The sequence below is a fragment of the Rhincodon typus genome, chromosome 11 (genome assembly GCF_021869965.1).
Source record: "Rhincodon typus isolate 14 chromosome 11, sRhiTyp1.1, whole genome shotgun sequence".
NCBI classification, from domain to species: domain Eukaryota; kingdom Metazoa; phylum Chordata; class Chondrichthyes; order Orectolobiformes; family Rhincodontidae; genus Rhincodon; species Rhincodon typus.
In genome coordinates, this window is record NC_063342.1 from 42,456,658 (window position 1) to 42,478,318 (window position 21,661).

The 21,661-nt window shown below is 38.0% G+C and overlaps 1 protein-coding gene across 1 annotated transcript in view; it reads left to right on the forward strand.

Moving 5' to 3' along the window:
* The window catches only part of rpgra (retinitis pigmentosa GTPase regulator a), a 97,499-nt gene that overhangs the window by 33,630 nt on the left and 42,208 nt on the right, over positions 1-21,661 (forward strand). Inside the window, 8 exon segments of the mRNA XM_048603147.1 lie at positions 1,630-1,779; positions 7,469-7,627; positions 8,301-8,456; positions 9,519-9,643; positions 11,625-11,816; positions 12,644-12,833; positions 14,408-14,514; positions 19,014-19,079. Of these exon segments, the coding sequence (XP_048459104.1) occupies positions 1,630-1,779; positions 7,469-7,627; positions 8,301-8,456; positions 9,519-9,643; positions 11,625-11,816; positions 12,644-12,833; positions 14,408-14,514; positions 19,014-19,079 (1,145 nt within the window).

Sequence of the window (21,661 nt, forward strand, 5' to 3'; positions counted from 1 at the left end):
TGGTGGGATTGGGGTGGCGGTGGCAGGTGGCGGGTGGGGATGGTGGAAATATGCAGCCATGCAGCTTACTGATAACATTGCTAATCTTTGAAAGCTGCACAAAATGTGAAGTCCCCTGACTGGGTAATCTGTTGTAAAAACAACAAGCATCAATTCGGTAACTGTCAATCACAATATGAACATATACACCAATCCCACTCCCCTGCATGCACTAACCTTTGCTAACTTACAATCTCTGGAATGGTTCCTGAATCGAGCAAGCTTTGAAAATGTATTAGCAATGCATCCTCAATTTAAATGTAATAAATGACAAAAGTTTAATTTGTAAAAAAAAAGAAATTGTTGTTTAATTGCTGTAAATTGGAAATTTCTTTTTAATATTCTTGCATGAAAAATCAAGTAGAGCTTGAGATTTGTCTAGTTTCAATCTTATTAAATTTTTTTACATTAAAAACATTGTTTTCTAATGTGTAATAATGTATAACTTCTATTAATCTATATGAGGTAAAAGTAAAATACCGCAGATGCTGGAAATCTGAAACAACAAAGAAAATGTTGAAGAAATTTAGCAGGACAGGGAAACACAGTTAATGTTTCAAGTTTGGTATAACTCTTCTTCAGTTCTCAAATGTTTCTCACTTCACAGATGTTGCCAGACCTGCTGAGTTTCTCCAGTATTCTCTCTAGATTTCTCCTGCTGTGCAATCTCTGGTCTCTATTGTTATATGCTCTTTTTTTTCTCGATGAAAACAAAGGAAAATATAAGCCTTGTATTCTATAATATATAAATGTATTTTAATATGCTCAGCATTCACTTTATTACCCTCTTATTGATGTACTTTGAAAAAATACTATCATCCTTGAAATATTTTTGCAAGTTTTTTTCTCTTTCCATCTCTTTGTTTTTTTGGTCAACTTTTGCATCTTTTTATAATGCTTATACTCTTAGAGTTGTCCCAATTTTTTCATACTTACATACCCCTTCTGATTGCTCATGTCCAGTCTTTCCATTGATATGCAGATATCACATTTGTTGTCTGATAATATTGACTTCCTTTGTATCCCATTAATCAACTTGAGTAGATTCCACTGTTCCATAAATTTTCCAGTTCAATTTTTTCAGCAGCATTGTGGTCAATCTTTTTCACTCCTTTGCTTTGTAGTTCTCATTACTCCTTTCACATGTGCTGGTAAATTTAATTATAATATGGTTTTAAGGAAAGTTATTGATGAGATAAAAATGTACTAACATACAAAGATGCTATAATAGTAGCAACAAAACTGAATGTTTGAATGATTGTATAATCCTCTTTCTGACAATCCCAAACAATTGGTCAACACTATTTCTGTCTTCTATTGCTTAGAAATTTGGCCAAAGTGATCCAGTTACCGAGAAGTCTAAATAAGCTAAACTTCACTGCAAATAGTCTGTTTATTGCAATAATTATTTCCTCATTTCCTGTTATTACTTCCTCAATAAAGTACAAGTGTGGAATGATATTGAATGTGCTGTTGTAAAAATTGTGCATGATTTTTTTTTCTGAGTATTATTTTGTTTAACATTGAAGAAATACTTTCACATCTGTGTTCCTTTTATTTGTTTCTTGTTTCATTGAACATATTTTTCAGAGGATGGGAAGCTCTTTATGTGGGGTGACAATTCTGAGGGACAGATTGGTCTTGATACTGAAAACAATGCCAGTGTGCCACACCAAGTAGATGTCGGAAAATCAATTAGCTGGGTTTCCTGTGGATATTACCATTCTGCCTTTGTAACAGGTATTTTTTCTAAAAAAAACATAATCAGGGTTTTCTGTTGATTTTCTTGTTTTTTAATCACGTTTGTGCAAGAGCCTAGGGACAGGACTCAGCCCCTTGTCCCCTCAAGCCATTCAGTTAGATCATGTCTGAAATGCACCTAAACTCTATTTAAATACGCTTGCATAAGAAAAATGTGTCAAACTGTACTGAGATTTTCGACTGACTAATACTGGGGAGAGATTTCCAGATTTGCACAACCCTTTACATAAATAACAGCTTTCTAATATGACCCTTGAATGATGAACCTTTAATTTGAGGTACTATCCCCTCACTCTGGGATTGTCCACTAGATGAATTATGCTATTTTGCAATCAGCCTGTTTGGAAATGTTATGACATACCTCCAGGGCAGGTGACGCATGAGCCTACTACCACTACATCACAAGACCATCCCAGAGGAATTGTATGCCTATCGATCGTATATAAATGATCTACTCTATTAGATCATTTAATATTCTTAATTACCTCAATTAGATCACTTCTTAATCTTCTATATTCAAGGATAGAGCCTGATCTATTTAAAATGTTCTGATGATTTAATTTTTTAATCTCATGTCGTGAAATACATTTATTGTTGTCATTAATTTAAACCACTGCCATTATTACGTTTTATTCATTGTATATTATATTTTTGTTTCTATTGAATGCATTTAGTAATCTTAAAAACGTGTTCATATTTGTTGTTTGATTGTAGTTTGCTGCAAAATATGGCTCAATTTTATTGTTGTTTCAGTAATATATTTTAGATCACTGCAGAAGAACTGTACCTGAAAATGCTTTTTTCTAGCTGATGTGGTGGCCTGGAATGAGCTCAAAAACAGGTCAAATGACAAAACATATGGAAATCTCAGTTGAACCATTTCTGAGTCACAAAGTAGATAATCTTCTCCAGCTGAAAGCGTGGAGCATCAAGAGTGCATTTAGCTCCAAAGTGGTGTCAGCAAAGATCTGAGAAGAGATTAGTTACCTACTCTTTTGCAACTCTCTTTCCTAAGGATGGGTCAAAAATGAATTTCAAATGACCCTCAGATTTGGCAAGAAGGAATCTTTAACTATTGGCAAAGATAATGTAATTTTCACAAGGTTATAGTCTCACTTTGCAATTCTTTCAATACCAGTGGACTTTCCATTTCAGTATTTAAAGGATGCATAACTTCTAAAGTAATTTTCATGTCTTACTGTGACTGAAACAACACTACTTTTCCAATCTTAGTAAGACAAAATATTTATTGAAATAAACATTGATGTGAGTCAAAAATATTAATTTGGCTTACAAACATTGAAAGATGTAGACTTCACAGTTTAAGTGCCATCTTTTAAAACTAGTTTAAGAAGCATGAAATTATATTCTTCCATTGATCCACTCAGTTTAGTTATTTTCTGTGATTTACATTAAGAAAATACTTGCAATACTTGCATAAAATACCTTTGTTTGTTTGACCTTTCTTCCCCATCAAATCCCTTACTTTGTTGCACAATTATTTCTGCCCATTATGTTCCAAAGTAGATTTGTATTCAAGCTGAATCTGATGGACAGGTCTAAGTGACTCCCCAACCAACAGATCAGATCTAAGATCTGCAGCCCTACTATTGTCTTGAATATAGTGGACAATTAAACAAGTCACAAAAGGATGGGGCTCCAGATATATTCCCATCCTCAAAGTTTGGAAAACCCAGAACATCAGATTAAAATACAAGGCTGAACCTTTGCAACAATCTTCAGGCAGACTGCCAAGAAGATGATCCATCTTGACCTCTCTGAAAATCCCCAGTGTCACAGATGCCAGTATTCAGCCAGTGCCATTCATTCCACGTAATATCAAGAAATGGCTGAAGGCATTGATATTGGAAAGACTATTGGACTTGACAACACTCCAGCAAAACTATTGAAGACGGGAGCTCCAGAACTGCCTCTAACCTAACTGATGGTTACAACACTAGCAGAACAAGTCCAATCCAGCCAATTACCACCCTAACGGCCTGCTATCCATCAACTGCCAATTGATGGAAATTGTTAACGATACTATCAAGCAACACTTGCTTAATAATAACCTGCTCACTGATGCTCAGGGCCACTCAGCTCCTGACTCCATTATAGCTTTGATTCAAACATAGCAAGAGAGGACTGCCCTTGTCAAAAAGGCCACACTTGACTGAGTGTGACATTGAGTAGCCCTAGCAAAATTAATGTCAGTGGGAAATAGAGGGAAGACTCTCAGATGGCTGGAGTCATACCTAGCACAAAAGAAAATGGTTGTGGTTGTTGGAAGTCAGGCATTGCAATTCCAGGGTATCTCTGCAAGAGTTCCTCAGAGTAGAAGCCAAAACCCAACTATCTACAGTTGCTTCAATGACATTACCTCCATTATAATTTCAGAAATGAGAACATATGCTGATTGTTGCACAACATTTAGCACCATTCACAACTCCTCAGATACTGAAGTTTATTCAAATGCTGCAAAACCTGGATAATATTCAGGCTTCATCTGACAAGCGATGAGTAACCTTTGTATCTCAAGTGCCAGGTAATGATCACCTCCAACAAGACAGAATCTTATGATTGCCACTTCCCGTTCATTGCTGCATCTCCCGTTACCAATATTGTGAGGCTTACTATTGACCAGAAATTGAACTGGACTCACCATAGAAGTGATAGAAGTTCTTGATAAAAGTTTATACAATAATGAGAGTTAAGGAAAGAATGGATAATCGGTGTCTTTTTCCTGGGATTGAAATGTCAGTTACTAGGGGACGTAGGTTTAAGGTAAAAAGGGGTAAATTTATGGGAGGTAACACAGTGTGGAGCTAGAGGAACACAGCAGGCCAGGCAGCATCAGAGGAGCAGGAACGCTGACGTTTCGAGTCGGGACCCTTTAAGGGAGATGTTGGATAGACTGGACTTTTTGCCCTGGAGTGTAGGAGACTGAGGGGTGACCTTATAGAGATCCATAAAATCATGAGAGGCATGGATAAGGTAGATAGCCAACAGCTTTTCCCCATGCCACGCGAGTCTAAAACTAGAGAGCACAGGTTTGAGGTGAGAGGCGAGAGATATGAAAGGCTGCAGAGGGGCAATTTTTTCACAGAGAGCGTTGTAAGTGTCTGGAATGGGCTGCCAGAGGTAGTGATGGAAGCGAGTACGATTTTATCATTTAAGAAACATGGATGGGATTGCTATGGAGGGATATAGATCAAACGCAATCAAATGGGACTAGTTTAATTGTGAAAACTGGGCAGCATGGCAAGTTGGGTCGAAGGGCCTGTTTCCATGCTGTAGTCTATGACTATGAGATGTGAGAGGCAAGTGTTTTACACAGAGGGTGGTAAGTGTCTGGAATGCGCTGCTAGAGGAGGTGGTGGAGTTGGAGACAATAATTTAAGAGACATCTTGACAGATGTACGCATAGGCAGGGAATAGAGGGATACGGACAACATAGAGGCAAAAGGTTTTAAGTTAGAAAGGCATTGTGTGTCGACGCAGTCTTGGTGTGCTGTACTGTTCGTTGTATCTTTGTGTATATGTACCGTGGCCATTAGAACAGCTCAGAAGCTAGAAAATTTGCAGTGAGTAACCCACCTCATAACTCTCCAAAGCCTTGTGTCCACAAGGCACAAGTCAGGAGTGTGGTGAAATATTTTCACTCAGCTGGATGAGTACAGCACCAGCAATGCTCAGAAACTAGATACCAACCATGTCAGATCAGCCTACTTGAATGGTTCCACATCCTCAAACTTTCAGTCCCTCCATCGCTGAAGTATATAGCAGCAAAGTGTACCATGTACGAGATGCATTGCACAAAATCACCAAGGTTCCTTTGCACCTTCCAAACCCACAATCACAACCGTTTTGAAGAACAAAGACAACAGAATCATGGAAGCACCACTACCAGCAAATTCTCATTGAAGCCATTCAGCATTCTGACTTTGTGTCACTGGGTAAAAGTCCTGGAACTCCTTCCCTAACAACACTGTGTACACATACCAAATGGACTGCAGTGATTCAAGAATGCTGCTCATCATCATTGAGCGCAACTAGAGATAGATAATAAATGCTGGCTTGGTCAGTGGAGTTTGCGTTCTCTGAATGAATAAAAAAGTTGGACATGTTTTACTGTTTTGTCTTCTGGGCAGCAAGAAAGCTGTTTAATCCACAAGAATTTCAAGTAAAAGCAGCTACATTCCCATTAGAGAGATAGCAAGAACTGCAGATGTTGGAGTCAGAGATAACAAATTGTGGAGCTGGAGGAACACAACAGGCCAGGCAGCATCAGAGGAACAGGAAAGCTGATTTTCTGAAGAAGCGTCCTGACCCGAAAAGTCAGCTTCCTGTTCCTCTGGTGCTGCCTGGCCTGCTGTGTTCCTCCAGCTCCACACTTTGTTATCTCTACATTCCCATTAGATTTTTTAGGATATCATTCAGGCATACAGATTGGATCATTAGGCTACACCCACTGTTTTACAAACTGCAATGATTTAAAGGACCACGCAGTTGTTAACTCTTGGTGAGAACTGCACTGCTGCATTGGACAAACTTGAGAACAGAAAATTTTGGCTGTGATTCCTTGGATGTTGAGACCCATAGGCTACAAACCCCTATTGTATATCATCTGTCTTATATATATTATATATTACCTGTCTTGTTATTATAAGATAGTTTAGATATTGTAGTTAAGCAGGGGCATGGTGAACAAAACCTGTAAGGCATCTCTGTCAGAGAGACATCCCAAAATACTGCAGCGCAGTGTGATCTGGATGTTCTTGTGCATGACACAAAACATTAGTGTGCAGGTGAAGCAAGTAATTACAGTGTCAAATGAAATTTTGGCCTTTGTTGCTAGGGGGTTAGAGTTTTTAAAAATAGGGAAGACTTGTTACAACTCTCCTGGGTGAGGTCGCACCTGGATTACTGTGTACATTTTGGTCCCGTATTTAAGAATGGAGGTACTGGCATTGGGAGTAATTGAAAAGTGATTCAATCGGCTGATTCCTGGCTTGAAGGGATTGACTTATTAAGAATGGCTGAACAGGTTAGGCCTTTATTTGTTGGTATTTAGAAGGATGAGAGGTTATCTTATTGAAATGTATGAGTTTCTTAAGGGTCTTGACAGATATATGAATAGGCAGGGAATAGAGGGATATGGTCAGTGTAGGGGCAAAAGGTTTTTAGTTTAGAAAGGCATCATGTGTTGGCGAGCAGAAGGGCCTATTCTTGTGCTGTACTGTTCTTTGACGTGACAGAGTAGATGTTGCGAATGGGTTTCCACTAGAGGGAGGATCTCGAACTAGGGGACATAGTTACAGAGTATGGGACACTTATTTAAAAACTAATATGTAATGGACTTTCTTCTCTCAGAGAGTGGTGACTGTCTGGAATTCTCTACCCCAGAGAGTTGTGGAGGCTAGATCACTGGAAGTATTTAATGAGGAGACAGAAAGATTTTGGAATATTAGGGAAGTAAGAGTTCTGATGAGATAGAACAAAAAGGAGTTGAAGCCTGGGCAGAGCAGCTATGATCTTATTGAATGGTGGGGCAGATGTGAGGGGCTGAGAGGCCTGCGTTTGCTTCTATTTCTCTTGTTTCTCAAGCTATTGTACAGGATCATCATTAACTGAATTATTACAACATATTTATATTTGATTCCCACAGATGATGGACAACTCTACACCTTTGGAGAATCTGACAATGGAAAGCTGGGATTACCACCTGATCAGCTAATAAATCACCGCATCCCACAGCTTGTTACTGGTATTTCAGGAAAGGTCATCCAAGTTTCCTGTGGGGGAGATCATACCATTGTTCTTGCAGGTGCGATTACAGTTATTCAAAATGGATTTCAAAGATTGATGTCAAAATCACACTCTAATATGTATTACATTAAATTATATGGCATATAAGTTACTCCTCCACAATTGGGTTGAAAATAGACCCAATAGATTACTTGCAACTACAACTGAAGGGAAAAAACATTGAAGCCCAATGACATTTTGGAAAATGAATGAACTTTCAAATCCTCAAATTCTATGTGCATCTATGAAAGTATTAGAACTGGTGAAGATTGATTCATATTGAGTTTATAAGATTGAAGTTACGAATCATTTTATTCACCCTCTTATTTGCAGTAATCCTAATTTTCGTCTGCTTGTATGCCCTTTAAATAAACACCTTAGCATTATATTATAATGATGTGTAGGTATTCAAGTTTACAAAAAAATTGAGTAGAATTCTACATTTTTATTTCATCATTTATGGATTAAGTGTTTCTAATTCTGAGATTGCAAATTCTTAGCTCTATTTCAAATGATCTGCCAAAGTATATTTCCATTTGCAAAATGACAATAAAATTGTATATATCTAATCTTTGTGAGCATATTGATTTTTGACCATAAGATTTGATTGGTAATAAAAGCAAAGGATTGCAGCTGTCATATTTTGTTGATAAATTTCTTCACCTCATATCTTCTGTTTGGTCTTTCTACAGAAGAGGAGGTATATGCATTTGGCTTTGGTCAGTTTGGCCAGTTAGGACTTGGCACATTCATTTTTGAATCTTCATTGCCAAAGGTGATAGAACAGTTGAAGAAGAAAAATGTACAGTTTATTTCATGTGGAGAGAACCATACTGCTGTAGTGACAAGTACGTAATATTTTTTGTGTTGACACTCAGACGAATACTTTATGTTGGTTTATTGTTTTTACAGAAAGCCCTGAAAATAGATGCAATAGTTCATTATTGCAATGGAGATAAGTGCTGGACATTAACTACAACTTTCTGATTCAGACATAGAAATGTCGTCAAATAAGCCAAGCTCATACTAATGGAGATTTTATTGGTTGTTATCACCACAACACTAGAGGGAGCACTTCCTGAACAGATGACTTCGGAAACTGCAATGAAAGTTGACAGCATTCCCCTTGAGCAAATCTTCCCCAGAGAGTCTTAAGATCTTTAAAATCACTCCATACTTGCCCAACAAACAAATAACAAACATCTGTTAGCTTCAGTGCTTAACTTTGGTACGCCAAATATTATCTCCAAATTTGACTCGAGTGCAACAGTGTAAAAAATTGCCGATGTCTTCCTTTGTTAAACTATTTTAGTCACTTGCGCTTCAACATTTGTTGTTAAACAAATATTGAGGCAAACTTCTAGATGAAGAATTTTTGTTTAATTTCTGACATTATTTTGACATTCTGACATTGCACATATGGAAATTAAGCTTTCAAAAACATTAATACAGTACTTGAAAGTAGATGATAAAAAACATATTATCAACAACTTGTTAAAATGTTATGATTCAACTGTGACACCATTCCACTGCAGCTCTGAAAAGGAGAAAGAGTGAGCATGTGCGGGGGTGGGGAGGGGAGGGGAGAGAAATGTGTGCCAGGCACCAAGCGGAGCAAATGTTTAATGTTGCTTCCTGGTCTTGCCACCATCTTAACTTTCTGTTCAATGTCTAAAGCCTTCCTCGTATTAAGAAGTAAACAGAAAAAACCAAATAATCGATTTAAATTAATTAATAAATTCTGTGTTGTTCTGTATCATCATTGATTGTTCCATCTGGAAATCAGTCTTGGTTGCAGCTTGTGCCTTATTCCTTTCCTTATCCTCACCTCAGCCAATGTCAGTCCAGACATTGTACTAAGATATACTCCAAATGTCAATCTTTTATCATTGCTTATATCTTACTGATAGGCAATGGTCTTTTGTATACCTTTGGAGATGGACGGCATGGCAAGTTGGGACTTGGAGAAGAGAATTTTACCAATCAATTTAAACCTACACTTTGCTCTAGATTTTTGAAGTTCATGGTCCAATCAGTAAGTATTTAAAACAATATCTTATATCCTCACAAAGATTCTATTAAATGTTAACTTGTGCAAAATGCCAAACTCTGTCCATATGAATTGGGAGAATTCTGAACTTTCAATCTTTAACTGAGTATGAGGAGAGCAATTTTTCCTGTGCAAAACTGGGGTGAAGTTTGGCTACAGGGCCATCATTAATGGTGTGATCAATTTGACCTGACAACATAAGTATATTGGACAACTATATATTGGTTTAAATATTGGTAAATATATATTGGTTTTTGATTCTCCTACGCAATAAATTATTAATAAAATTAATTGTTATGCCCTTTTTCATTCACCTGGGAGGTAATACAGTGTTGCCTCCTGCTATAACATTTTATCCATTTGACAGAGGATGAATGGGCCTAACTTTAGGAATAAGAGACAATACGGTGTGGAACAAAGGATTCCACTACATGTAAACATGTCCTGAATGATCTGTGCCAATTGAAGGCACCTTTACATTTTTTAAAAGGGACCCGAAATGACAGTAGATGTTCCTGTTCAACGTACAGTGGAGTTTCAAAGTGTATGAAAATTAGAATCAAACAAAATAACTTGGATATTAAAATGATCTTACAGTGTAACCTAAGTAGATTATATCAGTTAATCAATATTCTCCACAGATTACTAATCAGATTTTTGGGGTTGTTGTGATCACAAAACTCTGGGTTTCATAGTTTCTCTGTGAAATTGAGAGCAACATCTGACTTTCACACATGTAATCGAAAGTGAAAAAGTCCAGATGTTGCTATCCGGTGTTATCCTTGCAGAGGGAAGACTTGGAAATCAACTCAAATTGACTATGTGTTTTTGCATTTAGTTTCACTATAAAAGCCTTTATTTTTCCTTTATTTTCCTTTATCACTGGCAAGACCAGCATTTGTTGCTCATCCCTTGAACTGAAGGGCTTGCTAGACCAAGTAAGAATAAACCACATTGCTGTTTATATGAATTATATTTAGGCCAGACTGGGTGAGGAAGGCAGATTTCCTTCCCTGAAGTAAACTGTGTGCAGTTCATTATCAGTGACAAGTGATAGTTTCACTTTATTACAGAGGCTGGCTTCCATTTTTAGTAACTTAAATTCCCTCAGTTGCCACAGTCAGATTTGAACTCCTATTCCCAGTGTATAATGATTAAAAATATCCATAAATTAAAATTTATATTTTGAATTTACTATTTCATCTTTTACCTTCGTCCCATATATACATTAAATCTTTGCTTGTGAAATGGTTAAAAACTAAATTATAATCAATACCTTTTGCTTCCTGGTAGTAGTCTGAGAATTCAGGTGTTTGGCTACTTAAACTGCTTAATTACATCACTTGTTGCAAGGCAAATATCCCCCATAGCTAGCACAAGAATGAAATTAACATTAACAAATGTAAACTTCCTACTACAGAGGTTGCTAGACATTTGTGGGCACGTTTCTTTGGGGTCAGCAGCAATGCTGTATTTTCACTGTTGATTTCAAAGTTTGGCCATGGTTAAGAATAATCAGTACAGACCTGTTTAAGGGGTCATAATTCTATCAACAGGGTACTTGGAATTTTGCTTCCCTTGTGTTTGAAGAGTTTTATCAAGAATTTTTGGAAGCTTCTTTTGGACTTTGGGTGTCTTCTTTATTAGTTGATTTATGAGAAAAATCAATGGATTCTCATAAAGTAACTTCAAATATTAGGAAATATACTCCTATCCATTTTTACCTTTCCAATTGTTGCATAGGCCAAGGCACGCTTGCTGGAATTGTCAGATAAGAGCAGTGTACTAGAAGATATGCATCGCCAGGAATTTGGGGAAAAATGTTATTTTTTCTGCTGCAGGTGATCTCCAGGGAAACATTGCCTATTGATGTAAATGCCATTGCAGTTCTCAACTTTGATAGAATTGTTTCCTTTATAGTCACTGATTTAAGCACTGGTGCTGTTTTCCTTGGTATCTTTTGTAGGTTGCGTGTGGAGGATGTCACATGCTTGTGCTTGCCACACCCAGACCAAAAGGTTCAGAAAATGTTGTGATTCAAGATGATGACATAAATGAGAATTACTTGACCAATACTTATTCTATGACACTGGGCAATTCAAGTACTCCAAGTACATTACGTCGAGCATTATCAGCACGTGTTAGACGTCGAGAGCGGGTATGTGCAAAAAATGCATACATTATCCTTCATAATAAAATCTCCAGTTTATTTCCTTTAATTAAGAGTTCTAGAAGAAGACGCTGCCAATACAAGTTTGCATGCAAAAGATTTAGAATGGCGATCAATGGAATCTTTTTTATTCAGAGGTGTAAGGCTTTCAGGATTAGAGTTTGAGGCAGTGTCTGTGTTCACGTTCATGATTGTGCTGGATAGGTGAATGAAGGAGAAGAGGATGGTGGAATACGTAACAATGGGTAAATATGTTTAGGACTGTGGTCATGCAAATTAAATGGTGAACAATGCTGGTTAGAGTGAATTGCTTGTTCAGATGTTAACATTTCTATGTTCTGCCTTTTGGTTGGGCTGTTTTAGTGTCACACCAGTCTGTACTTTTGAGTCAGGTCCTAATCTGGATCTAGATTCCATGCAACTCTTTTAAATTTGTGTTTACTTTGGCCAAAAAGGGGAATGCATTATGATAGAGGACATTGCCTGTTGAGCCTTATCTTATATTGCCTTCTATGCCAGCAATTAAAATTTACAATTGTGAGATGTTTCAGCCAATAGCTTGAATTAGTGAAACTTCGTTCATCGAGAGTAGTTTTAATGTTAAGACAGAAAGTTAAATTTGACAATAGTAGTTCCATGCTTTACTATTAAAGTATATGACATTTATGGCAACGTACCCAATTTCTGGTTTTGTGGAGGGAGAAATTAGCGGATTACTTGGTAATTGTTCATTGGGTGGGAAGAACAGTACCACTTTATAACTCCTGATTTTCGTGAAGATATATAAGATTTAATATATAATGATTTGTTTTCAGGAATTGTCTCCAGATAAGTTTGGTCACCTGGTACGCACACTACCTCCAATTGGAGCTGGTCTCCTTAATTCCTCTCTGCCGATTAGTAGGCAGACAATTCCTGGAGTGAAAATTGCTAAAGAAAACGTCATTGCCTCAAAACCAGTTAATGATGCTCAAATCGATGAAGATTCACCATCTCCCAACAGAGGTAATGCACTCATAGCTAGTGGGACTATATCACAGCAACTCATTAATCATGCAATTACAGAATTTTTAGGAATCACATTCCATTGTTACATTTGCTTAGATTGTAAAATAGTGTAATGCCACAGCAATAACAATAAAGCAGTTTTTTTAAACTTGTGTTTTCTTTCAATATTTAAGCAAAATATATGCTTAAAACCAGATGTACAAATTTTGTTTTTAAGTTTTGAAGTGCATTTTCAAAGCCGACATGTTCCTTTGTAGGTCTATGTGATGGACTAATCCATTAACAACATTTAGTGATCAAAGTATTGGAAGATACTTGCATGTAAAAGCAATTTGAAATTTTAACAAATTGATTACAATATTACAGAGACATTAAAAGCTAACTAAACTGAATTAAGAACATAGCACATAGAACATAACAATGTTCACCTGCACATCTGCTAATGTGGTATCCGCTGTTCCTGAGGTGGCCTTCTCTACATCAGGGAAACCAAGCGGAGGCTTGGGGACCACTTTGTGGAACACCTACGCTCGATTCATGACAAACGACTGCACCTCCCAGTCGCGAACCATTTCAACTCCCCCTCCCACTCGCGAACCATTTCAACTCCCCCTCCCACTCCTTGGATGAAATGTCCATCCTGGGCCTCCTGCAGTGCCACAACGATGCCACCTGAAGGTTGCAGGAACAGCATCTCATATTTAGCTTGGGAACCCCGCAGCCCAATGGTATCAATGTGGACCTCACAAGCTTCAAAATCTCCCCTCCCCCGACTGCATCCCAAAACCAGCCCAGCTCGTCCCTGCCTCCCTAACCTGTCCTTCCTCCCACCTATCCACTCCGCCTACCTCAAGCCCCACCCCCGTCTCCTACCTACCAGCCTCATCCCGCCTCCTTGACCTGTCCGTCCTCCCTGGACTGACCTATCCCTTCCCTAACTCCCCATCTACACTCACCTTTACTGGCTCCAACCCCGCCTCTTTGACCTGTCTGTCTCCTGTCCACCTATCTTCTCCTTTGTCCATCTTCTATCCGCTTCTCCCTCTCTCCCTATTTATTTCAGAATCCCCTTCCTTCCCCCATTTCTGAAGAAGGGTCTAGACCCAAAACGTCAGCTTTCCTGCTCCTCTGATGCTGCTTGGCCTGCTGTGTTCATCCAGCTCTACACCTTGTTATCTAAGAACATAGCATATGTTTTTGACCCATTTTACATGCAGCTCTATCATCGAAACATTTAAATTTTAAGCTAACGTGAAATATTTCATTTGTCTCTCATCCACCTAAAATTATTATTTTGTATTGTGTGTTTGAGCATTCATTTAAAAAAAAAATCTGATATGGCAGCAGATTAAGTTAAATATTTGTGAAGAGATTAAGCTCTTTCAGAACAGAAGGCTGTGATTGCATATGTATTATAATGCTAATATTGAAATATTCAAAATAACCAACACACTGCAACATTACACTTGAAAGTTAGTTCCACATTTACGTACACATGAAATATATTGATAAATTGTTTGATTTATTTCATTATTGATAATAAGTATTAATCAAATGTGTTTTTTTTAAAGTTTCAAGGATCAAGGAGATCAAAACTGCTGAGAAAAGTTCTGCTGATGAACAATCTGAAGAGGAAAATGACAAAGGCCTTGGTGATACCACTGATTTGTTGAACATGGTAAGGTCATTCCAGGATATTGTAATGTCAGGGTAGTGATGATTAATATATGATTATGATCACATTGTCTAAATCTGGTGGATTATTAGAAAATAAAATTCAGTATACTAAAGTATGAGGTGGTTCATTTTGGTAACAAAACTAAGGAGGCTATTACGTCATGAAAGCTGAGAATCAAAAGGTTGAGTTAAGCAACAAAATGATCTAGGAACAAAGATAAGTTGTTAAATGAAGTCCATATAGTACTGGTGCTCATTTCTAGAGGAATAAGAATATAAAACGGGGATGTAACGTTAAATTTAAAAAGAACCATCGTTCACATTTGGACTATTGTGTGCAGTACTGATCTCCATATTAGAGATAGAACCTTGAAGGGCTGGAGAAAGTGATTAAAAGCATGTTATTAGAATTTAGAAGGTGGACTGTACAAGCAAAGTTGAGTAGACTGGGGCTGTTTTATTTTGATGAAGAGGCCACCTGATCAATGTTTCTTCAAATTATGAGGGAGTTCGTCAGAATGGATGTGAAGAAACAGTTTCCACTTGTGGGTGAATCTATAACAGAAGACTATGAATATAAGTTAATCACTAATAGACCAAATACTTCATTTAAGAAGAATCTCTTTACAAAGAGAGTGAGAATATTGTGAAACTTGCTGTCACATGAAAATAGTTGAAGCAGATGGCATTGACACATTTGAGCAAAGGCTTCATGTCTGCACAACAAAGAAAATAGAAGGATATGAAGAAGCAATTGCAGTGGGAGCAGGCTCATGTGGAGTACAAACACGAGCGTAGACTGGTTAAACAGAATGCCCTGTTTCAGGGCTAAAGATTCTATTTAATTTGTGAATAGTTTAAAATGGTTTTGTACATGAATAGTTGTTCAACAATATACATTTTTGTATAGTTTGCCTATCCAACATCCAACATATTAACAAAAATCTTGATTAAAAGCAAGAGTTAGTGGTTCTGTCAATAACAGGGATTTCACCAGTGAGCAAGTGATCCATAGAAACCAGGATAATCTGAATTAATTGATTATAGCAGGTTAGTTGAGACGATGTACCCCCATACCAATGTAGCAACTTGGGTCAGGTACTAAAGAACACCCAGCTCTCATTGTCTGAAAAGAAAAAATGAGGGGAAGAAAATCTGACCAGGAAATACAAATTAGAGGTGGCAGAAGGCACTTTGCATTTAATTCATTCAAGTTTTACTTTTCAGATCCATGTAAGCATTAATAAAATGACTTGTTGTAAGACCACTTGACTCTGCTTCCACCTCAGATCATCTGCTACTGAAAGCTTCATCCATGTCTTAGTTGCCTCTGGATTTGATTATTCCAACACGCTACATTCTACTTTCTGTAAACTTCAGGTTATGCAAAATTCTGCCCTGTCTTGCTCCAACTCCTGTTCACCTGTTGCCCTTGTGTCCTCTCAGCTGCATTGGTTCCCAGTTAAGCAATGCCTCAGTTTTTAATTTCACTTATTTATTTTCAAATTTCTGTATGGTCTAGTACCTCTTATCTCTGAAATCATTTCCAGCCTAACAGTTGTCTGACACCAGTGCTCCCGTTTCTGACCTCTTGAGCATTCCAGATTTTAATTGCTCCACCTTTGTTGGGCCTGTATTCAGCTGCCATAGTCTTAACTCGCAAACTCCATCTCAACCTCTCCAACTCTTTCTTTCTTTAAAACTCATCTTCAACCAAGCTTTTTGTCATCTGCGTAATGTCTATTTCTGCATCTTGGTGTCAAATTTGGTTTTACATCCCCCTTGGAATACTTTATTATGTTTAAAGGTAATATATATACTAGTTGTTGAAGTTTGTTGTTTGAAATTTGGGTGATACTTCGGAATTTCCTCAGAACATTTATTGTCCAGGAACCGATTAAAAGTTGACAGTGCAGAAAGGATTCATGAGAGTAGTTCTGCTGGTTAAGATCTTGAATGCGTTGCCTGAGGATGTGGTGAGGACAGTTACAGTAGAGGCATTGAAGAGGGAACTGCAAAAACGCTACAGAGTTTGCTGCAGTAGAGCTGGTAGACATGAAAATTCCCTTATCCACCTCATTGATTTATGTAGAAGCTCATCCTCTTTGATGTGTGTGAGGAGCTGTGTTTCAGTAGGTTTAGATTGTCAAATACAGAAACCAAGGACTAATTAAGGCAGTTGCCTATACATTATGTTTTGGTTAAAAACTGCCATAGAGTAGAGAGTTGGCATGTGTAATTTCATGATGTTTAGAGATTCATACAATACTCACCAGTCAGAGTCTCCTGTGGCCTGCTGTGTAATGCATAGTGCTGTTCAACAGAAAGGAATGGAAATGCAAGAGGATGACAACTTTCAGGACTCATCATTTGATAAGGAAGAGCATCGCGAGGAGGACAAAGGATGTTATAGCACCTAGTATGTAAAGCATTCTGTGGTCCGAGATGCAAAGGGTGCACGTATCATACAGCATTTCACGTAGAGACCTTACTCTGTCCACTCTTGTGTAACTAGATGTTTATGCCTCAAGCATTCTGCATTCTTTATTCTGTTGCTTTACAATCCTCCATCTAGTCCACTTGCAATCACTGAAGCAACATCTTTACACAAGAATTAATGGTAACTTAAAGTCAAATTGCCCTAAGCTGCAAAATCAGACCCAACCCACCACCTGTGTTGTTCTTTTCCACCTTAAATCATTGCACTGTCTCTCCCACTTCGCTTGCTGCCATGGTACAACCTTCATTTCCACGTTAAGTCTATGTGATACAGGTTTAAGCATCTAGCTCGATCCTGTAAATCAACTGGGAGCTGTTCTTCATTGCTAAAATTGCTCATTATTAAAAGATAATTCATGAGGATTGGGAGCAATTTAGAACCGGCAAGTGATGGCCGCGAAACTGATAAAGCGAAAGGGAATATAACAATGCAAACTGTAACGTCTTCTTTAGGTGTGTTACAGGAAAAGCCTAACCATGACCCATTACAGGTGGAGACAGGAGAATTTATAGCGGAGAATCCGCTAAGGGTTCCTTCACCTTAAGGTCCCTAATCAAGTCTGCCTCATTATGCATCACCAAGTCCAGAACTGCTTGCTCCAGAATGGGTTGTACCACAAACTGCTCCAAAAGATCATCTCGCAGACATTCCACAAATTTTGTTTCATGAGATCCGTAAGCAACCTGATTTTCCCAGTCCACCTGCATATTGAAGTCTCCCATGATTCTTACGTGCCTTTTCTATCCCCTGATTTATTTTCTTTGCACATCCTGACTACTGCTAAGATGACTGTACACAGCTGCAAACTTTTTCCTTTGTGGTTCCTCAATGCTACCCACACAGATCTACACCTTCCACCTCTACATCTCTTCATGCTATCAACTTAATTTCATTTATTACTATCAAGGCAACCCCACCCTCTCTGCCCATCTACCTGTCCTTTTGATAGGACGCGTATCCTTGGATCTGGATTTCAAATCCACAATGGTGAATACTAGTGTCAGTGTAGTATAGTAGCATATAACTACTAGATCGTAGTGAAAAAAGTATTGTGCTTCATTAATGTCCTTCAAGGAAGGAAGTCTGCCGTACCTTGTCAAGCTTAGATAGGCGACTCTGAACTGTCCTCTAAAATAGCCTAGGCACTCAACTACATCAAATTACTACACTTCTCTGGAGTGCCTTAATCACATGGACTGCAGCAGTTCAAGAAAGCAGCTCAGCATTATCACCTGAAGGGTAATTAGGGATTGGGTGGCACGATGGCTCAGTGGTTAGCACTGCTGCCTCACAGTTCTAGGGAACCGGGTTATATTCTAACCTTGGGTGACTGCCTGTGTGGAGTTTGCACGTTCTCCTCTTGTCTGTGTGGGTTTCCTCCCAGAGTGCAAAGATGTGCAGGTTAGGTGGATTAGCCAGGTTAAATTGCCCTGTAGTGTCCAGTGATGTGCTGGGTATGTGGATTAGCCATGGAAAAATGCAGGGTTATATGGTTAGGATGGGGTGGGGTGGGGGGAGGACTGAGTAGGATGTTCTTCGGAGGGGTGGTATAGACTTGATGGGGTGAATGGCCTGCTTCCTCGGTGTAGGGATTCAATGATTCTATAAATGCTGCTCTTACCTGTGATGCCCACGTTTTGTTGAATAAAAAAGACTAGCAATAGTTAAGCCTCTAATAAGACTACAGATGCTGTGACTGTTTGGGTGCAGTTTCCTTTTTGGTGGTCATGGGTTCACTATTTGTGTGAACAAGTTTGCATGAAGCCTGTGTGATATCCTCAACATAATTATGTTGTTTTGTTGGATTATTTTATTAACAGGAACTTCTGAATGTTCCAGATTGCTATGTAGAACTAATATTTAGACGCTTAAAACAATTTAAAAATGTTTGCTATTATGTAAGTTATGAATATCTATTTTGTTGATAGTCATAAATCTGTGTTAATGATCTGATTATCTTGAAGTACCTGTAAACTTATTGTATAATTTTTGCTTTTCAGACACATACAGTAATGGTGAATCCTAATGATCAGACCCTGACCTTATCACCAGTTCACAAGGAACGGGTAAGAATGATGTGGATTTTCCTGATCTAAACTTTGAAATCAGTTACTAACAGATAACTTTGATTAAATGTCTATTTTAATTATTCTATCATAAAGCAGGTATTGAATAGAAAAAACACTTCTCCAAAGGTGGAACCCATATGTGGAGTTTAGTTCTTCATACAGTGAATTAAAAATGCTGTTCTTTTACAGATTTATATTCACAGGTTCTAACGAATGTAATACTGGGAATACCTTTTTTAATCAATATATACAATGAGTATGGATAGACTCTTGGTGTACACAGCATATGTTTTGAAGGAAAACTCTCCGGCTCATCTGAAGAAACAAGTTTACCTTTTGTTTTTACCTTTACTACCTTTTTTCGGAATACTGAGAAAAATATGTTGGCATTGTCTCAAATTAGTGCAGAGTAGTTGGATTTTGTGCTGACAGACTATGATTAGTATTTTTGATGCCTTCATGAAAGCCTTTGAATGGTGATATTGTTGATTATCATGTTTAAAACAATTTCAGATGATTTGTGCACTTCAACTGACCAATACATATTTTATCTCAATCTGTCACCTTTCTTTTTTTTAAATTTATTCCATTGCCCCTGTAATTTTGTGTTTTGTCTGTTTTCATGCTAATTCTTCTTTATTTTTTTCTATTCAGAACACAAGCTGTGTGGGGATTAAGTTTGCCTTTCATTCATTTTAAAATGTACTTCCTATTAATTTTCTTTTCTCCTTTCCATTCATTGCTTTTCATCTGGACTAGAAGAAACTTGAAGGTTCTGGTAAGGGTGGACAAAGAAAGACCGATTATAATGTTAAGCACCAGGCTAAAAAGCCAGTAAAGGTTCCATTGCAAGCTCAGTCTCCAAGATTAAATTTGCCCACAAGTATGCTTGAAGCAGTGGGAGATGGAAACCTTACCAGATGTAGGAGTCAAACTGTTAGTAAGGAGGGAAAAACAGCCAAAGCAAATATTGTAGCCAAATTGAACCAATCAGCCACAGCAAGTCACTCCGAAGTTACATATGACAGTGGGATAATGAATGAGAAACAAAGTACAGTGGACATTAAAATAACACAAGCACAAGGTGCGCTTGATAAACAGAAGTGCATAAACTGTTCTGGCATGGCTGGGATTAAAAAAATACCGAGCAGGCCTTTTGAAGGAACCTTTGAATTGTCACATGACGGTATAAGCCCTAAAACTGAAATACCTCTTAAAACAATTAACAGAAAAACCAAATCAACTTCAATTTTGTCCACAAAGCAATCTGAACCAAACATTCCAAAACATAGTGAAGGAGCAGCAGCAAAGGGAGTATTTATGTTCGACAGGAAAACCAAAGAAGGAAATAATAACAATGAAAGCAAGCATAGAAATAGTAGTGCAGCCAATAACGTTAAAAAAGCAAATAGAAATAGTCTGAAAGGTAATAAATCAATGAAACATTGTCCATGTGCTCATTTTGTAGAAAAGGAGAAGGGAAAGGAACAAACAAAAAGCAAGTTTATGCATTATGAAAAGCAGGTACGAGATGATTTAGAGGGAAATTTAAATGAAGAAATGGGAGAAGAAAATATGTTACAAAAACAAACTCTGAAATTAGGCAGTAAAGTAATTGATAGGGCTATTGCTGTGGATGCATTATTACAGGAAAGTACAAATACAGAGGGAGGAAGAAAAGAAATTGAGGAGGATGAAGACAACGAAGCTGCTGGAGATGGTATAAACTTCGGTAAGAGAGATACCATAGATGATATGAGCACTAAATGCAATTGGGGCCAAACTGAGGAGAGTATAACCACTGATAAAATTATAAGTGCTGAACAAGGTCAAGAAGCAGAAGAAGATAGTGAAGACACTGTTCAAGAAGGCAGTGAATCTGAACAAGGCCAGAGTGAAGATGGAGAAGGTGGAGAAGTAAGGGAATTAATTAAAATGCAGCATGAAAGTAGCAGTAATGAGGGAGGTGGGAATAGGAAGCATTGTGATGAAAGCAACAGTAAAGAAGCCAGAGGAGATGTGCAACATAAAACTAAAAGAAACAAAATTAACAAAGAAGTTGAAAGTAGGACAGCAGGAGGTGATGAAGATGAGGATAATGAAGATGCATTTGAAAGTGAGAGTAGAGAAGCTGGAATCAATGCAGAAGTAAAGGAAAAACAAACAGATTATGTTGAAGAAGGTAATAGTAGAGAAAGGGGTACTGCAGAAAGTGAGGATGGGAAATATGGAGTTGATGAAAGTGAGAATAGTAATGAAGAAGATGAGAACAATGAAAGGGAAGATGGGAGTGATGATAAAGATCAGATCAGAGAAGATGAGAGAGGGGAAGATGAGGAAGAGGAAGGTGAAAGTGATAATGAAGAAGAGAGAAGTCATAATGATAAGGAAGAGGAAGGTGAGGATGAGGAAGAGAAAGCTGAGAGCAGTGAGGAAGATAAACCTGAGCGAGAGGAAGATGACAATGAAGAGGGGGGCGAGGGCACTGAAGTTGAGGAAGAGGAGGGCGAGGGCTCTGACGTCGAAGAAGAAGAGGGCGAGGGCTCTGACGTCGAGGAAGAGGAGGGCGAGGGCTCTGA